This window comes from Microcaecilia unicolor, chromosome 3 (genome assembly GCF_901765095.1).
Source record: "Microcaecilia unicolor chromosome 3, aMicUni1.1, whole genome shotgun sequence".
NCBI lineage: Eukaryota > Metazoa > Chordata > Amphibia > Gymnophiona > Siphonopidae > Microcaecilia > Microcaecilia unicolor.
In genome coordinates, this window is record NC_044033.1 from 47,249,940 (window position 1) to 47,272,320 (window position 22,381).

General features: G+C 43.5%; 1 protein-coding gene across 2 annotated transcripts in view; it reads right to left on the reverse strand.

Annotated features, from left to right (window-relative positions):
• RBKS (ribokinase) overlaps positions 1 to 22,381 on the reverse strand; it is a 250,625-nt gene that overhangs the window by 96,726 nt on the left and 131,518 nt on the right. For both annotated transcript variants that reach the window (XM_030195886.1, XM_030195887.1), the window contains exon 7: positions 15,514 to 15,702. In XM_030195886.1, coding sequence (XP_030051746.1) covers positions 15,514 to 15,702 — 189 coding nt within the window. The remainder of the gene's footprint in view (positions 1 to 15,513; positions 15,703 to 22,381) is intronic.

Here is a 22,381-nt window from a genome sequence, read left to right on the forward strand (position 1 = left end):
ACAATATGTACAACCAGTCTTAACCCCCCACCTTTTACAAAGCTGCGCTAGCAGCTGCCAGTGTGGTAATGGCGACACAGTCCTTTCAAAGTGAATGGGCTCTGTCAGCACTACCACTTGGCTTTGTAAAAGGGAGGGCGCAGGGGGAGTGGAGAGTAGACTGCCGATGGTGCTGGTGCATACTATAAATGTGACAGATATCGTGAAAAATTGGTGCCGGAGCCATCAGAAGTCTGTTTTGGGGTGGCCGCTCCCCTGGCGACCCACCTATCCACGCTTCTACCTGTCACCTATTTCACTCCACCCTCTGCCTTATCCCCGTTGGTCTATCCTTGGAATGCTTTTCTAATTTACTTCTACATTCTAGTATTGCCATCTTTTGCTCATAATATCCTGATTCGTGGCAGAGAGGTGTTAGCTCCCAAAAGATGGACAAAAATTGTATCCCTTATATCCTTTGGGGTTGATATTCAAAGCAATTTAACTGTCCAGGAATGGTATAATCTGCTGATATTCAGGGGCATTTAACTGGTTAGTGCTGAATATCAGAATTAATCTGCAAACACAAAACTGGCTATTTTGTGGGTGATCTGGGGGCGGAGTCAGCACTTCACCACATAAGGTGACCACATAAAACATAGTCCTATCTTTATACAGTCCATCTTACCTGGTTACATGCTGAATATTGCACTTAATCAGATATATTTTAGCCTGCCCCATACAACCGGACATTCAGTGTCGGAGCACCAGCATTTAATATCTGGGCACAGAGCTGGTGGTGGACAAAGAGCACTGACCTGCCACTGGCTGGATATCAACCCATTTGTTTTTATTTATTGACCTTTACTTCTATACATTCAGGTTGACTAATAGGGCAGTCACACTGCTTTTCCTAAGTCAAGAATGTTCTGTGATGCTGTGTCAGGCTTTAGAAGGATATTCCAATTAAAACTTTAAAGGCTCTGGGTGACAGGTGACTCCTGAGGGTAAACCAGTGGGATGGGAATATTTTAGAGAAAAACACAATTATAAAAATAAGCTTGATTCAGAAGATAAACTGGCAGTTCTGCTACGTTCTATATAACCACTGTCCTGTAAAATGAAAAGAATGGAATGAACTGTAGAGGACAGTATCTCTCAAGGTATATAAATATAGTTTACTTGCTTCATATACTTCACCAATCATATGAAAGCTAGGAACCCAGACCACAAAGCTTCAAGGCACATCACTCAGGAGACTGACACTGTCCCATCATGTAAGCCCAGAAGGAAATAGTCAGAGCTTTCTGGGAAGTATGGGAGGTTATGGAGTTCTAGCCTGGAGGGGAGGGAGAAGGTAATTCTGAGCTGCATTCTCTGGTTTTAGTGCTGCAATATTATCTCTAGTCTAGCAAATACCTTCATATATCAAACATTAGCTGACAGATCTGACCTTCTGGCTTTACAGAGCACAATGAAATGAAACCGTGGCACACTCCTATTTTCACCATTTTTCAAAGACATGTTAACTTTGGGTTGGAGGAGTGGCCTAGTGGTTGGGGGGGGGGGGTGGACTTTGGTCCTGGGGAACTGAGTTCAATTCCCACTTCAGGCACAGGCAGCTCCTTGTGACTCTGCGCAAGTCACTTAACCCTCCATTGCCCCATGTAAGCCGCATTGAGCCTGCCATGAGTGGGAAAGCGCGGGGTACAAATGTAACAAAAATAAAATAAATTCCTGTCCATGATGCTAGGTGCTCCCTCCCCTTTTCTTTCAGCTTAGCAGTAAACTGTTTTATTTAGTAATTTATACATTGCTTGTGTTCCTTATTTACAAGCATTTTATTTTTTTATTTTTGTACCCTGCACTTTCCCACTCATGGCAGGCTCAGTGTGGCTTACATGAGGCAATGGAGGGTTAAGTGACTTGCCCAGAGTCACAAGGAGCTGCCTGTGCCTGAAGTGGGAATTGAACTCAGTTCCACAGTTTCCCAGAACCAAAGTCCACCACCCTAACCACTAGGCCACTGGATTTAGCCCTCACATTTATTCAACAATGGGTATTAGTCTCTCCATTTAAAATGTCAGGGACTCAGATTCATAGGCATCAACATTTCAAAATGATTGAGGGTGCCAAACACAATGCAAATTACCCCTCTCTGGACACAAGGAAGGAGCTTGCTTAATATTGGGGCTGCTCAGTATCCACTGTCACCCATAGAGCTTGCTCCTATACTCAGATTAACACTAAACAAACTAAGGCTCATGGGGCCCTTTTACTAAGATGCGTTATGCAGCTAACATGGGTATCACTGCACAGTAGACAGTAGCGTGGGCCCATGCTACTGCACTAAATGACAGCGGCATGGTATGGATGGGTGGAAGAGTGGCCAGTGATGACAGCTAGCACCAGGGGTGTAGCCATCGGCGGGCCTGGGCCCAGCCACTTTCCCTCCAGGCCCGCCCACCCAACGTCCCTCGGTGCTGGTGCTGCTGCCTGCTGCAATGACGGTTCCGTTCCGGCGTCCCCTCCCTCCAACTAGTGCGATGTATCGCTCTCCCTCCTCGTTCCACCTTCCCTCCCCCCCCCTGCTCTGCAGGCCTTTAAACTTACAGACCTCTGGCAGCGTACGTCAGCAACATGAGCGCTGCCTTTGGCCAGCCCCGGAAGCCTCCTCTGTACAATGTCCCACCTACGTGGGAAGCTGTACAGAGAAAGCTTCCAGGGCAGGTTAAAGGCAGCTCTTACATCGCTGATACTGTGTGCCAGTGGGGCTGGAAAGCTTGGAGGCTTCAAAGCGGGGTAGGGGTGGAGAGAGCTGAGGTGGAAAAGCGTCGCGATATCAGCCAGACCGCAGGGAAAGGGAAAAGGGGGTGGAGAGAGGAGGAAGATCACGCGATGCCAGTCTGAAGGGGAAGAAGGGGTGGAGAGAGGAGGGAGAGCAAAGCCAGACCTCAAGGGAAGGGAAAAGGAGGGTGGACAGAGGAGGAAAAGCAATGCTAGACCGAAGGGGAAGAGGGGGTGGAAGGCAGAGAGTGATGCCAGACCTCAGAGGAAGGGAGGAAGAAGGATGGAAAGAGGAGGGAACGTGATACCAGGCCACAGGGGAAGGAGAAAAGTAAAATATACAGGAGATACTGAAAAGCAGAAAATGGATGGGGAGAGGAGAGATAAAGATGGAGAGAGGGGGAGATGTTGAAATGCATTATGTAAAAAGGACAGAGGGGGCACATGCTGGATGGAAGGGGCAGAGAAAGCGGGCAGACACCAGTGGAAAGGGGGAGAGGGTAGACAGAATGGAAGAGAGTGCAACAGTGGATGGAAGGGGCAGAGAAAGCAGGCAAATGCTGCATGGAAGGGAGAGAGAAAGGACAGACGCTGGATGGGGCAGAGAAAGTGGGCAAATGCTGGATGGAAGGGAGTGGGGGAGAGAGAGAGAGGGAGCAGATGCTGGATGGAAGGGAGAGAGTGAAGAGAAGATGAGGAAAGCAGAAACCAGAGACGACAAAGGTAGAAAAAAGATGTATTATTATTATTATTATTATTTTATTGTTTTGCTTTAGGATAAAGTAGTATTGTAGTTGTGGTGATAAACAGAAAATGAAAATAAGGTGATCTTTCTATTAGACTAATTTTAATACATTTTTGACTAACTTTCAGAGACCAAAATCCCATCCTCAGGTCAGGACAGGATACCGTACCGTAACATACTGACCTGAGGAAGGAGGTGTTGCCTCTGAAAGCTAATTGAAAAATGTATTAGTCCAATAAAATGGTATCATCTTATTTTCCATTTTTTTGTTTTATTTCTGTTTGTTAATTTGTAAAGTGGTGATTGGTATTTGTTCGTTCTTTTCAAATTTACATCTGCTGTCTTTATATTGCACAGTACTAGGGGACATGCATCACTGTTTCTGAGGTGTTGAATTGTATACAGAATCTGACTTAACTTTTGTCTACATATTTCTGTTTTTAGTTTGTGGTCACTTATTCTATACTTGGTGAGGACGTATCTGTGTTCTATGTGAAAAAGACATGGTTTTGTGTTGGCAGGATCATTTTTACTAATGTCTTGTGTAGTTTTACAATTGGTGTATTGATGTTCTAGTGCTCACTGCAATGTTTAAGATACTGCCTTTTCCTAGGTGTTCTTCTGTATTTTGGTTGTTTTCCTAGGTACACCCTTGTTGTGTGAGTCATGGATTATTATTAAAAATATTTTTTTCATATAGAGGAGGGGGGTGTTAAAAAATGATCGGCCCCAGGTGTCAAATACACTAGGTATGCCACTGCTGCAGATTTCTTCTTTTCGCCTGTCGCCGGCAGCGCTCTGACTGTTGCCATTCACACAGGCAGTTCCGCTCCCTCCGCCGCGTTCATCTGGCCCTAAGTAAACAGGAAGTGCATCAGAGAGGGCCGGATAGATGCGGCAAAGGGGAGCGGAGTGCCTGTGTGAATCGCAGCGCTGCCAAGGAACAAAAGCAGCAAACCTTTCTACAAGTAAAAGTTGGTTTGTTTTAGTTTTGCTGGTGGTGGGGGTTTGTGTTTTTTATTTGTTTTATACTTTCTGCATCCAGGATGGGAACTCTGACCCAGTATGGTTACCTTTATGTTTTTGCTTTTGGAATTTATGTACAACACTCTAAATCATGAAAACAGCTGCAAAGGAAAAGTGACTTGTTACTGGAGAATAATGAGGCAGCATTGTATTTTAGTATGGTGACTTATTTTGGCTTATCGTGTGTTGTGTGTGTGTGTGTGTGGGGGGGGGGGGGGGTTCTCTCCTGGGCTTTAGCTACTTTTAAGAGAGCCTGAAAACTGTGCCTATTTGAATTAGTTATTCACTCACGGATTTGTAAGTTATTGGGCGTGGGGTAGGTGTGCGGTAGGAGTAGGGGCGTGGGCAGGGCATATCAGGTGCCCATCCATCCAACCTGTTGGCCCACCCAAAAATTGCCTTCTGGCTACACCACTATTTTAACCATATGGGAGACAAGTAAACAATCATCAAGCTACATAGGTTTGATGACTTAATATATTCCTCCTACTGCACCTTCAGATAGTCCACTTCCATAACAAACTCTGAGTTCTTTCAACTCCACAATCTCCTCATCCAGCTCACTCTGCTTTGCTACCACTGGGGTTTGCAGTCCATCCTCCTGCAGCTCCTCTCAATAGCTATACTCTCCTCCATTGATTCACACTGCTGTTCTAGGGTGTACTTCATCCAGTCATGGATAAAAGAAACTCTCCCTCTCTCCTCATCCTTTTATGCACTTATGCACTTGTAACCATGCCCCTGTCCCGCCCCTGTCCCACCCCATCACGCCTTCTGTACCCTCCCTTGAAGGTTGGCCAGCTCCGTGACGAAAAGCAGTTGGGGCCCGCTAAAATCGGCTTTCGATTATACCGATTTGGCCGGGATCAGGAGATCGCCAGCCATCTCCCGATTTGTGTCGGAAGATGGCCGGCGATCTCTTTCGAAAATAAGCTCATCTGTATACATCTCCTTGATCATTTTTGCCCCTTTACTCTTGACTGACCCACATACAGTGTGCAGACTGGGGCTATATCAACTTGGCTTAACTTAAAGAATACTCTTTTTTAAATTAGGCTGCCTGAATTCATCACCATACATCTGCTTGCATTCTCTGCCCATCCAGAAGTCCCACAGCTACAAGTTTCTGTGTAGTTTTGTGTTGAGAATTTGTGCAAAGCCAGCTGGTAAACAAACATGCAGTGTTTGTCCCAATAGAAATATATAGAAAGAAACATAGAAACATGACAGCAAATAAGGGCCAAATCGCCCATACAGTCTGCCTATCTTCAGTAAGCACTAACTCCTCCTTTTCCTAAGAGATCCCACGTGCCTGTCCCACGCTTTCTTAAATTCAGACACAGTCCTTTTTTCTCCATGACCTCCACCGGGAGGCCATTCCATGCATCCACCAATCTTTCTGTGAAAGAGTATTTTCTTAGATTCCTCCTAAGCTTATTTCCTCTTAACTTCATTCTATGCCCTCTCATTCCAGAGTTTTCCTTCATTTGAAAAGGTTCACCTTCTGTACATTCATGCCACTGAGGTATTTAAACGTCTCTATCATATCCCCTCTCTCCCGCCTCTCTTCCAGTGTATATATGTTGAGATTCCTAAGCCTGTCCCTATATGTTTTATGACAGAGACCGCTTACTAATTTTGTAGCTGCCCTCTGGACCGACTCCATCCTGTTTATATCTTTCTGTAGGTGTATTCTCCAGAATTGCACACAGTGAGGCCCCAGAGACTTATACAAGGGCACTATCACCTCATTTTCCTGCTGGTCATCCCTCTCCTTATGCACCTGAGAATCCTTCTGGCTTTGACCATCGCCTTTTCTATCTGTTTGGCCACCTTAAGCTCATCAGACACACTCATCCCCAAGTCCTGCACTTTCGTACACAGAATCACTTCACCCCCTATATTGTACCATTCTCTTGGATTTTTGCAATCCAAGTGCATGACCCTAAATTTCTTTGCATTAATTCTTAGGGGAACCGAGGGGAACCAAGTTACACTGAAACACTTTATGTGAACACGGAGTTGTTGACTAACTTCTTAATACCTGCAATATGCTGCACAAGTGGGATTTATAATTCATGAACAGTTAATGAAGGATCCCCATCTTGAACTGAAAGCGGATAAATACAATTGATTATAATATAGCGGTCACGCGGAAAGCGTGGCGTTAATCATTGGTTCATAGGGATTGAACATTGTGCTATGATTGTTGTATGAATCCAATAAGCATGTAATTCTATGTGAATGTTGTTTTTGTACATATTATGTAGTGCAGCATAGGGTAAGAAGTTTGAGGAAACAAGTGGAATGGTATATATATTTTTAAATAATTAAATGTTGTTTTTGAATTAAAACTGGAGCTTTTTTTGAATTGAATTAATTCTTAGTTGCCAATTATTGGACAAGTTTCACTAGATCCTTCCTCCAATGTGAACAGTTTGAAAATTGCACCTCTGAGTTCATGGGGATCATAGTTATCCCCCAGCTTCTACAGCACGACTTACATTGTGCACGCTGTAAACACTTCCCACGCCGCTTGGCTGTGCTTCGACTTTCTCGGACCTGGGCCCAACTCCACACCAGGTTTACTAGGTAACTCTGGATACTTGGCAGTTCAAACAATATCAAACCAGTCAGAAATTTCCTGTATTTAATTAGGAATAGTCTCTTCCCTGGGGCTACATGCATCCCCGGGCTTAGTACATAGCTCCAGCACTCTTATAGCTTCAACTCAGCAACAAAAAGGAAAACAAAAAAAACAAGCTCTTTCCAACAGGTATTAACCCAGCCCTGAGTCCCACAGTCCAAATCCTTCCCTCCTCGAGTTCATCGTCCACTAATCCTTGGGAAAAAGTTCCAGCACTTTCCCCAGCAAAAAGGTTCCCAAAGTCCATACAGCAAAAAGCCCCAAAGTTCATTCAGCCAAAAAGGTTCTGCTGCGCGCTTCACACTCACTCTAGCAAACTCTCACTTCAGAGCAACCTGAGGAAAGAGGACCCCCTCCCATTCATACCAGCCACTAACTTCTGGTATCCTCCCCAAGGGTCATGCTTGAGCCCTGGGCCAGGTGGAAGCTACTTCCCCAGGGAACCCGTTCAGATACTTCTCTGGGCTTTTCTCTCAATGAATTGAATTAACCGATTCATCAAGGTTGCTAACAGGCCCTGAGATTGCCCCTTTTCCACCCGGGCTAAGGCAGAAATATCCATGGGTGTCACGTTTTCCAAAAGCGCAGGAACTAGGTTTGTGAGCCCTTGGGCAAAACCACCCCACACAGGGATAAGGCAGAACTCTGACAGGGCCAGCTAGACTTCACCTGCAATTGACCACCGTTCCTCATGAGTTGAGCCCCTGAGTGCAGGTGACTGGCAGGACTTACCAGACAGGGCTGGAACTGGATACTAGCAGGATACACACAAGGGCTAGAACACACAGGGAGTCTAGGCAGAATACTAGACTAGGACTCTCAGACAGACAAGGGACAGAACTGAAAGCTGCAAGCAGCCACTGAACCAGAAACACAGGCAACCTAGAACTAGACAAAGACATACAAACAAGAAACAAGACTGGGAAACAAGCAATAAAGTACAAGAAGCTACACAAAGACTAAACTAGAATCAGGCAAGAATACAGACTATAAACTGGACTAGGCAGAAGTGCAGCAAGCACCAACAAACCAGGGCCTTAGGCGATGCAAAGGCAAAGCAGAGAGTTTCCAAATGGCTAATAAGCCCAGCAGCAGCTGAGATTCAGCTGCAGCAATCACCAGGCAGCTACGGGTGCTGTGCAGGCTCAAACAAGACAAGCAAGTCTGGCAGGCCAGAAGATCCGAACTGGACTGGGCTGAAGTCTGGAACGGGAAACAGCACACAGATAATCCAATGCAGCCACCAGGTCTGGCCACCAGAGGGCAAGAGGAACACAAACCAAAACACAGGCAGAAAGCATACTGAAGCACAGAGAGGCTAAACACACACAGAGACAGAACTGACTCAAAAAGACCAGACAGAAGCCAGCTTAGAAGCTGACCGCCAGAAATAAGGTAAGCCTGAGGGGGGTCACGACCACAGACGTGACAATGGGCTCTACCTGCATTCCTTCACCAACCTCTTTGGCCTCGGTAATCACCTCCTCAGGCATCCATTCCATAGGCTCTATCTGTCTCTCTCCTCTCCCCAGCTGCTCCCAATCTTTATCAGGAGCCTGCTCAAAAGCTTCCTCCTCCTCCCTCCTGGGAACCTGGGAGTTGTAGTCTGGTTCACCTTCTCTAAGGGAGTCTAGTGGCCTCCTCTGGGAGTCAGGGGCATTACAGCACTGGTTAGCCTTTCTAGAGGGTTCAGGTGAGTGGAATGGATCGGGTGGATGTGAAGCGACTGTTCACGCTATCCAAAAATAATAGGACTAGAGGGCATGAGTTGAAGCTACAGTGTGGTAAATTTAAAACGAATCGGAGAAAATTTTTCTTCACCCAACGTGTAATTAGACTCTGGAATTCGTTGCCGGAGAACGTGGTACGGGCGGTTAGCTTGACGGAGTTTAAAAAGGGGTTAGATAGATTCCTAAAGGACAAGTCCATAGACCGCTATTAAATGGACTTGGAAAAATTCCGCATTTTTAGGTATAACTTGTCTGGAATGTTTTTACGTTTGGGGAGCGTGCCAGGTGCCCTTGACCTGGATTGGCCACTGTCGGTGACAGGATGCTGGGCTAGATGGACCTTTGGTCTTTCCCAGTATGGCACTACTTATGTACTTATGTACTTATGTACTTACTGAGGATGCTGGGATTGGTAGTCCCTCTATTGTTCCCACCCTCGCCGGCCTTTCCAGTGCCTCGGTCCGGAGTTCCAGCTCCTGGATCTACCTAACCCTTCACAAGTGTCACAGCGCAAATCCAGTCATATTGTGTATTTGCACACGCAACTTAGTTAACAAGCCAATCAGAACCAGTAATTGCCAATTAACAAGCAATTATTGACACTAATTGACATTAATTAGAATTTACACACAGAACTCTCTAAGCATATTCTATAATGTGCTGCACATAAATTCTAAGTCGCACAGTTGGAAAGTAGGCGTGGCCATGGGTGTGGAATGGGCGGGCCATGGATGTTTCTAAAATCTATGTGCATTGTTATAAATTACAACCAGTCTGCGCCTTATTTAGACATCAGGATTTACACAAAGTTTTACTTGGAATAACTGCCCATAACAAAATTTAGTCACGTGGACCAGCGTTCAGTGTATTCTATATACTGCGCGGAAATTTAGGCTTATTCTATAAAGTATGCCTAAATTAAGGTGTTCTCTATAGAATACGCTTAAATGAATTTCATTTCAGCGCTGAGTTTTTAAGTGTGATATATAGAATCTAGTCCTATGTGTCTAAATAACATGAAAGTGAGGAGTAGAAAAATATATCTTCCAGTATACACACGATAATATAATAAGAACATGCATACTGTATATAGAGAAGCTAAATTAAAAGAGATAAGGAAGGACAAGACAGTATTAATTTAGTACTGGCTCTCACCCAAACACATGAATCAAACTTACTGAACAGAAGCTGAGAGAATATTCCCTTTTCTTATCTCTCTATATAAAAAGCAACACCAACGTTCTATGAAGCCTCCAGCCGGAAGTGTGAAGGGGGGCGAGATATCCGGTTTCCCTATGAGTGTCTGCCCCGCCCTCTCTGTAACACAGTCAGTGAAGGAAAACAGCAGAGCACGAAATCAAATCGCTGGCTCTGTAACAGTGAAGGACTCAGAGGGGGGAGGGGAGAGAGGGCAGAGGGCAGGGACACACACACTCCCACATGCACACAGAAGAAAACATTGCTAGCCCCCGTTTCATTTGCATCAGAAACGGGGCTTTTTTACTAGTGTCTCCATAAACCTGCCTAAGTGGCCTGAAATCCAAGTTCTCCCCTGCCCTTATCTGAATAGGCTTCTGATACTCTAAACAGAAGGATACTTCCAGCATAAGACCATCTGCAGCAGGTTCTTAGACTGCAGCAGCAAAAGCCAAGTGAAGAAGTGACACAACCCCATAAGAGCTTTGAGAAAGAACAGATAACCCAAACTACTAAGAGAAGATTTTATGTTCAAACAATTTTTATTAAGTTTAAAGAAAATAACAAAGGAATCCCCCCTCTCCCAAACCCAAAATAACAGCACAATGATTCATAGCAAACAGAGGGCTTTGGTTCTTATAACTAACAAAAGATTTTAAAAATACAGTTCTGAGAAAGAGACAGAAATACCCTTTCCCACAAAAAATACATTTATACTGGAAGCTATGGCAGGGCAAAACTCTGAGATGCTCTGTGTTTTGTAAAACCTCTAAAAGAGCAATGTTTCATACAATATTTTAGGTTTAGAGAAACATTTCTGAGGTTTGAAAACATTTTTTAAAAAGTCTACTTCATCTTCAAGGGTACTGCAAGAAAGAAACTCCCCTAAAGAAAAACCTATTGGCAATCACTGGACCCCAAATAGAATCCAGTTTATTGACAATAAGTAACAAAGTAACAAACCCAAAGGGAAAGCTCGCTTAAAGTCAACGTTAGCAATATAGCAAAAAGCGAACTTGTGTTTTAGTATGGATTGACAACGCAAAAATGAAAAATAAAAAACGGGGTAAAAGACCTCAGAAAATAGTGACTATCAGCTCCAAGACTGAGGTGGTTGAATCAAACTAGTCACAGTTCTTCTCTGTAATCATCAGTCATAAAAAAAACCCAAAACCAACCTAAATATGGTAGTACAGATCTTTTCTAATCTTTTTGATTTTTCTTATTGCATTATGTGAAAAAAACAAAAGTTAAGCAAAAAAAACCAAAAAAAACAAAAGAAAGGGAAATGCATCCAATCACCAAACGCTCCCCACCGCAATGCTGTAGTTTTGGTTTTAGTTTAAAGATTCAAATTAACTGGCTGAGCTTGACTGCGTGCAATTGTCCCAGGAAGGCATCCAGACCCGATGGAACCGTTTCACCGTGGGGCTTCTTCAGGGGATGTAGGACACTAAACTCCATCACCACCAAACCTGTCATGTAGTGCCACCCATTCCAAAAAAATGAAAAAAGCTGACAAAACTGGAAAAGCAAAAAGTTAGGTGAGCCGACCTCAATAGGTACTATGGATTTTAGTGCTTAAACGAAAAGCCCAGAAAAAATGGCACCAGTTATATACCAAACACCCATGCATGCGTGCTTGGGAACTTGTCAGGTGCCCAACAGCTGATCTTGACAGCCAACGGCTCACCTACCAATAGTATATTACAATACCTGCAAGGATCCAATGAAAGAAAAAAAGGAAAGAAAAGGACAATCCTCGTGTCTATATCTGAATAGCTTCACCGGATTCCACTAGGATTGGCCACTTCAGGTGCGGCCATTGCAAGACTTGTGATATTACCGCACAGGGTGATGTCTTTACGAACCCAGTGGATAAGAAAATCTACCACTCCACCCGCTACACAGATTGTAGATCATCCTGTGTGATTTATGCACTGCAGTGCCCATGTCTGAAATTGTACATTGGTAAAACCATTAGATCTTTAAATATCCGTATCAATGAACACAGGCACAGCATTTTGCACCAGAGGGCGGGTGCACCTCTAGTGTGCCATTGTCTACAACATTCGCATTCCCTGGATGATTTTACTGTCAGAGTGGTCGACAGTGTGACTCCGAGACCCCGTGGAGGTGATACTAACAGGAGATTGTTACAGTTGGAACAGCGCTGGATATTTCAGCTGAAGTCCACAGAACCAAAAAGCAATCCTATGTGCATGTAAGGACTGGATAAATGAATTAAAACAAAGTTTAAAGTAAATGCCCTTAATATGTAACACTTAGTAGAAATAATGAAACAGCGATAGAATATTCACATAGCAAGCAGCCCGAGCCAACAGATTTATTTTGCTCTAAACATAATTAACTTTATATGAACTTGGTGACAGTGTGTTGAACTGCACAATGTTTTTAACAAAATTTACCGTCAATCCACATATATAGTCACAAAACTACCAACCCTGAGTGGATGATATAGCTGATGTCAAACAGCTCTTTCAAACAACTTATATGAAGAGAAAGGGAAAAGCCTCAGAGGTCCGTGCTAATACAGCACCCTAGTGGACCCGGAAAGAAAATGGCGGACATCAGTTAAAGCACTACATCCCTGATGAAGCCTGAGGGTGAAACGGGCCCCGTTGGGTACAGATAAGTGTGCTGCATGTTAAACAAGATTTTAAATTTAAAAAAAATACATTAAAAAATCCTTTGGTTGAATAAATGATGAATAATTGGTAAAGGTTGGTGAAAGGGTTTTTGCCAATAATAGACTGAGGTCTAGTGTGGATGGCCCTGAGAGAGGTTTAATTGAGTACCAAAGGAGCGTTCCACAGACCGGTCTACTAGGGTGCTGTACTACCATGGACCTCTGAGGCTTTTCCCTTTCTCTTCATATAAATTGTTTGAAAGAGCTGTTTGGCATCAGCTATATCATCCACTTAGGGTTGGAACTGGACAATGTTGCCACATTCAGACTGACTCTGTACAGAACTTCTACATGAAGAAGCCCATCCCTCGTTATTCAATACATATCTGTGAAATAGACGACAGAGGGCCCAGGAGGAACGGAGGGACGTCCGAAGATGCGATGCGATCAGCTGTTCTTTCCTGTGCTGTGCAGCGCCTTCAGAGGTGAAAGGTGCTGTGAGGGCCCGGTAAGACGGAGGGGGGGCCCGGTGGAGGGGTGGAGCAGCGGCGATGACCTCAGGGGGGTGGCAGGGCGGGGCACGGGGGCAGAGGATGGCGGGAGGCGGAGCTGAGGAGAAAGAGAGGAAGAGAGGAAGGGAGGGGGGCCGGGGCTGCCTAAAGTTTTGATTTCTTAATGCAGGGGGGAGCAGGGAGCAGCGGCGATCTCGGGCGGGGTGGGGCAGGCAAGGCCGTCCATAAAGGAAGTGTTTGTTTTTGTTTTTACGTTTGTGTTTGTGGCATGCGCAGAGCAGCCAGCGTAACGCTTGGCTGCTCTGCGCATGCTTTACGAGCCGATTACCGACGTTTTTAACGAAGAGTTAGTGAATGCATGTGAGCTGCAATGAGCAGCTCATTTGCATTCCCTTTCCTTCGTGCATAGCCGTTCCGTACCAATTTCTTATGGAATTCGGTACGGAACGACTCTAACAAGGACTTTTGTGCATCTTAGCCAAGGTACTTACCTGAAGTCCAGAATAATGGGAAGCATAAGGAACTTTGATTTGACCAAAGTGTGGCGGGAACACTGTGAGCCTTGAAGTAAGACTCTGATGTTAACAGCTGGGGGTGGAGGACAGGATTGTAAAACTGAGGTGAAGTGAAATCCTGTCCAAGGGATGGTGGCTGTTTTTATCTGAGACCCTCATTTCCCCAATGGAGGGCTCAGTTGAAGAGAGTGTAATGAATTGTTTGTTGGTAGAAGACTAACCCCTACAGAGTGGTTAGCAGAAGCTAATTGGAGTGGATTTGCATTTAGAATGGTTAATTTGCATATCCTGGGAAGCCGACTAACTGAGTATTGTATAACTGTCCCACACATTGCCCAGTGGAGGGCTCAGTTCAAGAGTGCTTGCTAAAGTGTTTGGTGCAAAAAGACAACCCCTTCAGAATAAAGTATAGCCTGTGAGAGAAGATTTGCCTTCTGAGTGGTTAACTTGCATATCCTGTGAAGCCTGTTTGTTAAGCGGTATTCCCCAGATGGATCGCCAGGTGGCTCAAGGAGGGTAACAGAGCTGAGACATGTTACCGTGAAAATCTTCAGAGGGGGATGTTCTTATCTGTTCCCTTCTCCACTACTGCCAACTCTAGACTTCGCGCCTTCTGTCTCGCTGCACCCTACGCCTGGATTAAACTTCCTGAGCCCCTACGTCTTGCCCCATCCTTGGCCACCTTTAAATCTAGACTGAAAGCCCACCTCTTTAACATTGCTTTTGACTCGTAACCACTTGTAACCACTCGCCTCCACCTACCCTCCTCTCCTCCTTCCTGTACACATTAATTGATTTGATTTGCTTACTTTATTTTTGTCTACTAGATTGTAAGCTGTTTGAGCAGGGACTGTCTTTCTTCTATGTTTGTGCAGCGCTGCGTACGCCTTGTAGCGCTATAGAAATGCTAAATAGTAGTAGTAGTAGTAGATGTCTTATGAGTATTCACCCTGAATTAAAGGGGAGCCTTGCAGATTGACTTTGAAAGGGAACTAAAGCACATATGGAAGAGGTCAGGCTTCATAGTGCCTCTTGTTGAGAAGGAGTGAATTCTACATTATCATTTCCTGTTATAAAAGAGGAGGAGCCTATTGGAGTTTCTATCCTATTTCTCTGGATGAGGGGAAGTGTTGGCGAGAGACATTCAAGACATCGCTTTCTATTGAAAGGGGTGAATGTTACAGTACCAATACCATATAATTTTCTGAACAGTATACTGTTTGACAGTCTTGGTGGCCTGAGCCACTGTACTATTCCTGGTGTCTAATCCCCAAGCACATTCTGGAGGACTGTCTGGTCAAACCTACTGTTGCATCAGGAATCTAGTTCTAGATAGTAATGCAAAGTGAAATGTTTGGAGAGAAGGCCATATGCAATATGGATTTTTCTCCATATACATTACTGTCTAGAACAAGATTCCTGATGAAGCAGTAGATTTGGCCCGATAGTCCTCCAGAATTGCAAGCTCTGCAAATCTCCATACATTTATCTGGCATTACTGTCTAGAACACTTGTTTATAGAGAGATGGTGACAGTAGCTGTAGAGTAACAGAATTTAGTCCATAAGACCCATATGTAATATACAACACACTTTAGGGTAGCTATGAATTATATATCATAAAACGGCCTTTTGTGCAGCCACCCAAAGATTTGATTAATAACTGCACTGTATACGAATTTAAATAGCTTCTTTCAAAGCAAGGCTGTTAAACTACAAACACTTACCGTAGTATCCACTGCCTTGACTTTCCTAGTAGGGATATGCTTTGGGGTGGTGTCTTCTGCTGAGAGTACTACACAACCCTCGGCTCCCAAGGTTACAATGACCAACTTGCAATCTCTCTTTATAAGAATGGATCCAGCCTTCCCAGCATCTTCAGGACAGCGTACTGGAAAACCTGTTAAAATTTCTGCCTGAAATGTAAAGTTTAAAGCATATACTAAAGTGAAATAATTCACTCATTTTTACTAGTGATTATAACATGATAAAACTTGATTTAATAACTGGAGTAAATACACACAGGAAATCCAATACATTAGCATCTAACTTTCAAAAAGTAGACTATGAAAAATTAGGAAAGTGGTTTAAAAAGAAAAAGAGGTGCAGCTGTAAAGGTCAAAAATTTACATCAGGCATGGATGTTGTTCAAAAATACCATCCTGGAAGACCAGACCAGATATATTTCATGTATTAAAAAAGGTGAAAGGAAAGCCAAACAACAGCTAACATAATTAAAAAGTGAGGTGAAGAAGGCTTTTAGAGCCAAAAGAACATCCTTCAGAAAATGGAAGAACGATCCAACTGAAGATAATAAAAAACAGCATAAGGCATGTTAAGGAAAACAAAGACTTTGAAAAAAAGCTTGCCTTGGAGGGAAAACCACATATTTTTTTTAGGTCAAGAAGAGAGACACTCTGCAGAAAAGACTGAAATATTTGGAAAATCAAAATAGAAAGAATAATCTGTGATTTTTCAAACATTTCCTGAAGTTCCCCTTGATTACTGCAATAGATATGTTAAAAATTTTTTTTTTAAAGAGTTCCTTTGTATGACTGAATCCAGTCTGACCCCTACTGTTAGGACAGTTTATCCATTTCTGAGGTGGACTCAGGAGGAGTAGATGGTCAATAGGTGGCCTGGGAAAGATCCCTTAATTTGACTGAATGTTTGGAAACCACGCTCTTAGCCATGCTTGCTTTTAAGCAAGACTAACACTGATTTACAACTTTACTTTTTTTTTTAGGTCAACTATTACAATTTTTCTTGATTTGTCTAGAATGACACAAGCCAGATGCAGGGGATTCTTGGGTTAAAACCAAGTGCCCTGTTTACTAAGCTGCACAATATGCACACGAGCATTTTTAGTGCACGCTAAAAATTAGCATGCGTTAAACGCTAGAGACACCCATAGGAATATATGAGTTTCTGTAGCATTTAGCATGCTACACACCAGACCAGAGCTGAGAGAGAGAGAAGGGAAGACTGAACTAAGTGCCGAGCTTGCACGCTTTTCACCGCTGCTGCCGCCATAACCCCGACGAGGTAAGATGATGACTTTTAAAATTCGAAGGGAGGAGGCCTGGAACTCGAAGGGAGGGAGGGAGAAGGGATGAAGGGAACTTCCGGTGGGTGAAATATTGGGGGTGCTCGAGCACCCACAGCACCCATGGAGTCGGTGCCTATGCGCAGAATCATTTTTCAGCGCACCTGTAAAAAATGCCTTTTTAAAAGTTTTGCTGAAAATGGACACGCAGCAAAATTGCTGCGTGTCCATTTTGGGTCTGAGACTTTACTGCCACTCATTGACCTAGCGGTAAGGTCTCATGCAGTAACCGGGCAGTAATGGTCTACACGCATAAAATGCCAATTACCACCTGTGCACCAGAAAATAAAAATATTTTCCGGCCTGCTTAGCAGATGCACGTCAAAAATGAAATTACTGCAAGGGCCATGCGGTAGCTGGGTGGGAACTCAAAATTGATGCGCATTGGGCATGCGTAGGCGCCTACACAGCTTACTAAAAGGGTCCCTTGTTCCTGCTCGTCCTTAAACATATTTTTCAGCGGAGCCTTTTGTTAAAATACATAGAAAAGTGGTGAACACCTTGGTGCAAATCAGGTTTCACATCTTAAATTTGCAGTGCACGTTACTGCTGCTCAGTGAACCTGTGCTGAATCTCAGAGACGCACCTCGATGTAACATTCTTCAAACCTTAAAATATAATTATCAGATCTTTATGGAAGAGTTGCTCTGAAACCTTGGCAGATCTCTGTGTCGCTTCTAAACTCCTGGGAAGAATAATAGTATGTGCCATATTTATCAGGTACTATCATTAAAAAAAAAAAATAGTCAAGTCAATAGAAAAGAAGAACAGCCTAAAGAAAACTTTACTGAACTAATAACAAATCTTTTCTACAGGGCAGATGCTGGGTGAAATGATCCAGCTACAGAATTTTTAAAAATGAGTCACCGAGGCAAGATATATATATATACTTTTTAATTCATGCTGAATGTGGTAATTTAGGAAATAGAAATTAACAGAATCCAACTGAACACAGTTTCTGCATCAGAATAGGTCAAGTAATACGTAGGCTCTCAAAGTATGTGTCATTACTGTGTCTCAGAGTATAACGCAAGAAGTGAAGCAGTGCTGTTTTTCTGACCAAACTTGTGACAATGGCCAGGGGGATGGGTATGACAAATGAAATGCAGCCAAAGCTCCCTTGGCCATCATCCTTAACTAGTTAATATTACCGAAGGACAGAAAACATACAGGCAGCCCACAGTACAACAATGTTTCAATGCAACATCTCCACATTTCAATAGTGAACTTGGCAGATAATACTCATCCTGTAGTAACTAAATCCTTCAACTCACATCAGTATTTGCCTGCAGTTTTTTTCTTGCTGAATAGGAACAACCATATTCAGAAAGATCCCAAATTAAAATCACCAAGGGCAATATTCATTGGGCAGTCATCACCTAACGATATCTGTATAAGTTATCTGGATGTCTTTATTTGTAATTTTAGTAAGTTTATCTGTATAAGCTGAATATGCTGTTCTAAACATATGGATACGTTATCCAATTAAATTTAGGACTCCTATTTCTGCCATCCACTTATATATAAAAATTTATCTCCTAAAAACATAGAAACTGATGGCAGATAAAGATCATATGGCCTATCCACTGTACCCATCCAAACCTTCTAAAATAGTAACATAGTAAATGATGGCAGATAAAGACCTGCATGGTCCATCCAGTCTGCCTAACCATCACATTTATTATCATTTCATTATTGAACCAACAATTCAACAGTATTGCTAACTAACAACCCTTTACTCCCTAAGTTCCACTTTAAGAGGAGGTACACAACACTTCCACTCGTAGCATGCAATATGAACGTGATATATAATAGGCCTATTTGATCCTGATCCATCTTTGCCACTTTCAGGACTCAGACCTTAGAAGTCCGCCCAGCGCCTACTTCCCAACTTCTGGAGTTGCCATTGAGCGTGTTCATTTAAGTTTTGTTTCAATATGATCCTCTTTCTATTTACGGATCCTTTGGAGCTCATTTTCAAAGCACTTAGACTTACAAAGTTCCATAGGTTACTTTGAAAATATGCCTCATGGTGTTTATTCCATGCATTTTTGAATTCCGCCATGGTTTTTGTTTCCACCAACAACTTTGGAGGGCATTCAGACATCCACCACCCTCTCCATGAAAAAGTATTTCCTGATATAACTCCTAAGTCTATCTCCTGCAAACTCAAAACATGTCCTCTATTTCTACTGCTTCCCCATCTTTGGAAAAGATTTGTTTGTATATTAAGACCTTTCAAGTATTTAAATGTCCCCTATTCCTTCTTTCCTCTAGGGTATACAGTGGGGGAAATAAGTATTTGATCCCTTGCTGATTTTGTAAGTTTGCCCACTGACAAAGACATGAGCAGCCCATAATTGAAGGGTAGGTTATTGGTAACAGTGAGAGATAGCACATCACAAATTAAATCCGGAAAATCACATTGTGGAAAGTATATGAATTTATTTGCATTCTGCAGAGGGAAATAAGTATTTGATCCCCCACCAACCAGTAAGAGATCTGGCCCCTACAGACCAGGTAGATGCTCCAAATCAACTCGTTACCTGCATGACAGACAGCTGTCGGCAATGGTCACCTGTATGAAAGACACCTGTCCACAGACTCAGTGAATCAGTCAGACTCTAACCTCTACAAAATGGCCAAGAGCAAGGAGCTGTCTAAGGATGTCAGGGACAAGATCATACACCTGCACAAGGCTGGAATGGGCTACAAAACCATCAGTAAGACGCTGGGCGAGAAGGAGACAACTGTTGGTGCCATAGTAAGAAAATGGAAGAAGTACAAAATGACTGTCAATCGACAAAGATCTGGGGCTCCACGCAAAATCTCACCTCGTGGGGTATCCTTGATCATGAGGAAGGTTAGAAATCAGCCTACAACTACAAGGGGGGAACTTGTCAATGATCTCAAGGCAGCTGGGACCACTGTCACCACGAAAACCATTGGTAACACATTACGACATAACGGATTGCAATCCTGCAGTGCCCGCAAGGTCCCCCTGCTCCGGAAGGCACATGTGACGGCCCGTCTGAAGTTTGCCAGTGAACACCTGGATGATGCCGAGAGTGATTGGGAGAAGGTGCTGTGGTCAGATGAGACAAAAATTGAGCTCTTTGGCATGAACTCAACTCGCCGTGTTTGGAGGAAGAGAAATGCTGCCTATGACCCAAAGAACACCGTCCCCACTGTCAAGCATGGAGGTGGAAATGTTATGTTTTGGGGGTGTTTCTCTGCTAAGGGCACAGGACTACTTCACCGCATCAATGGGAGAATGGATGGGGCCATGTACCGTACAATTCTGAGTGACAACCTCCTTCCCTCCGCCAGGGCCTTAAAAATGGGTCGTGGCTGGGTCTTCCAGCACGACAATGACCCAAAACATACAGCCAAGGCAACAAAGGAGTGGCTCAGGAAGAAGCACATTAGGGTCATGGAGTGGCCTAGCCAGTCACCAGACCTTAATCCCATTGAAAACTTATGGAGGGAGCTGAAGCTGCGAGTTGCCAAGCGACAGCCCAGAACTCTTAATGATTTAGAGATGATCTGCAAAGAGGAGTGGACCAAAATTCCTCCTGACATGTGTGCAAACCTCATCATCAACTACAGAAGACGTCTGACCGCTGTGCTTGCCAACAAGGGTTTTGCCACCAAGTATTAGGTCTTGTTTGCCAGAGGGATTAAATACTTATTTCCCTCTGCAGAATGCAAATAAATTCATATACTTTCCACAATGTGATTTTCCGGATTTAATTTGTGATGTGCTATCTCTCACTGTTACCAATAACCTACCCTTCAATTATGGGCTGCTCATGTCTTTGTCAGTGGGCAAACTTACAAAATCAGCAAGGGATCAAATACTTATTTCCCCCACTGTACATATTCAGTTCTTCCAGACTATTCTCATATGTCTTTTGGTGCAAACCCAATACCATTTTTGTTGCCTCCTCTGAACCATTTCAAGTTTTTTTAATCCTATTTTTTAAAAATAATTTCTTTATTAATAAACCAAGAGACATAAAATACAAACATATAAAGTACAATCATAAACAAGAATCATCAAGAAACAAAGCTTGTCCCATTGATATAACATAAACTGAGAAAAAGATAAAGGCATATGCTTGAAATGTTAACAGGCAATATAAGATATCAGATTTAACACTGTGGCAAAGTATCTTTCTTGGTTGCTTTTATTATTCCCCCCTTCCTTCCTAAACTACCCACTTCTTTAACGCCCCCCCTCCCCACACACACACATCCTTCTGTCTCTCCCAAGATTTGCTGCTATAGTTTTAAAGATTGATATCTTCTCCACACATAGGGGAGCCAACATTTGAAAATGACTGAGAGTGCTGAACTCATGAATTCAACACAAATTTCCCCTTGCCCACAAAAAATAAAACTACTGCTGGTTGTGAATGACCAGCCTATATCTAAATTGTCAAGGACGGGTAACATGGGCATGGCAGGGGCCTAGCCAGACACCTAATTGTGGGCAGGCCTGAACCCAAAGTGGGTGGGCATAAGAACCTCGCCCCCCACCTGGGATCCGTCCCTCCCCTCTCCTCCCAGGCAATCAGGAAAATTCCATTTCCCCAACCCCCTGGTTCCTTTTGAATCCTTCAGTTCTTCACTGGCAGCGAGCAGGAACTCATACCCACTGTTCGCACTGGCTCTTAGCCTTCTCTCTGACACAACTTTCTGTTCAGGAATGTGTGTCAGAGGGAAGGCTCTGAACAGGCGCAAGCAGCAGGTATGAGTTGCTGCTTATTTTATTTGTTACATTTGTATCCCACATTTTCCCACCTATTTTTTAGGCTCAATGTGGCTTACATAGTACCGGAGAGGCATTTGCAGACTCTGGTGTAAACAAATACAAAGTGATGTTGTGGTAAGATAAAGTTCATGTGGCACAGCCACATTTGGGAATAGTACATCGGAAGAGTTGTGTTATGTCCATTACCTACTTTAGTTTTGTTGTGTTACAGAGATCAGGCATTTATGATGGATTGGTAGGGTATGCCTTTTTAAACAGGTTAGTTTTTAGCTTTTTCCGGAAGTTTAGGTGGTCATACATGGATTTCAAGGCTTTTGGTAATGCGTTCCACAGTTGTGTGCTGGCAAAGAAGGATTTAAAAGGTGCAGGGGGATTGGGGGAATAGAATTAAGAGACCCCTGATCACCTGGGGGAGGGCAGAGAGAGATACCAGGAGTCTTCAGCTGGCGGGATTTGGGGATCCTTACCAGCCACATCACAGCTGTGCCACTGCTGGATGGGGCTGAGTTCAAAGTGGGGCATGGGGAAGACTTATATGGCCAAATCAAATTTAGATTGTAAGCTCTGTTGAGCAGGGACTGTCTTTTCATATTAATTTGTCCAGTGCTGCGTAAGTCTAGTAGCGCTATAGAAATGTTTAATAGTAGTAGTAGTAGTAGTAGGTCCTGCCAGTCTCTCCTCTTCCTCGCCCCTTTAACCCATCTATATCATA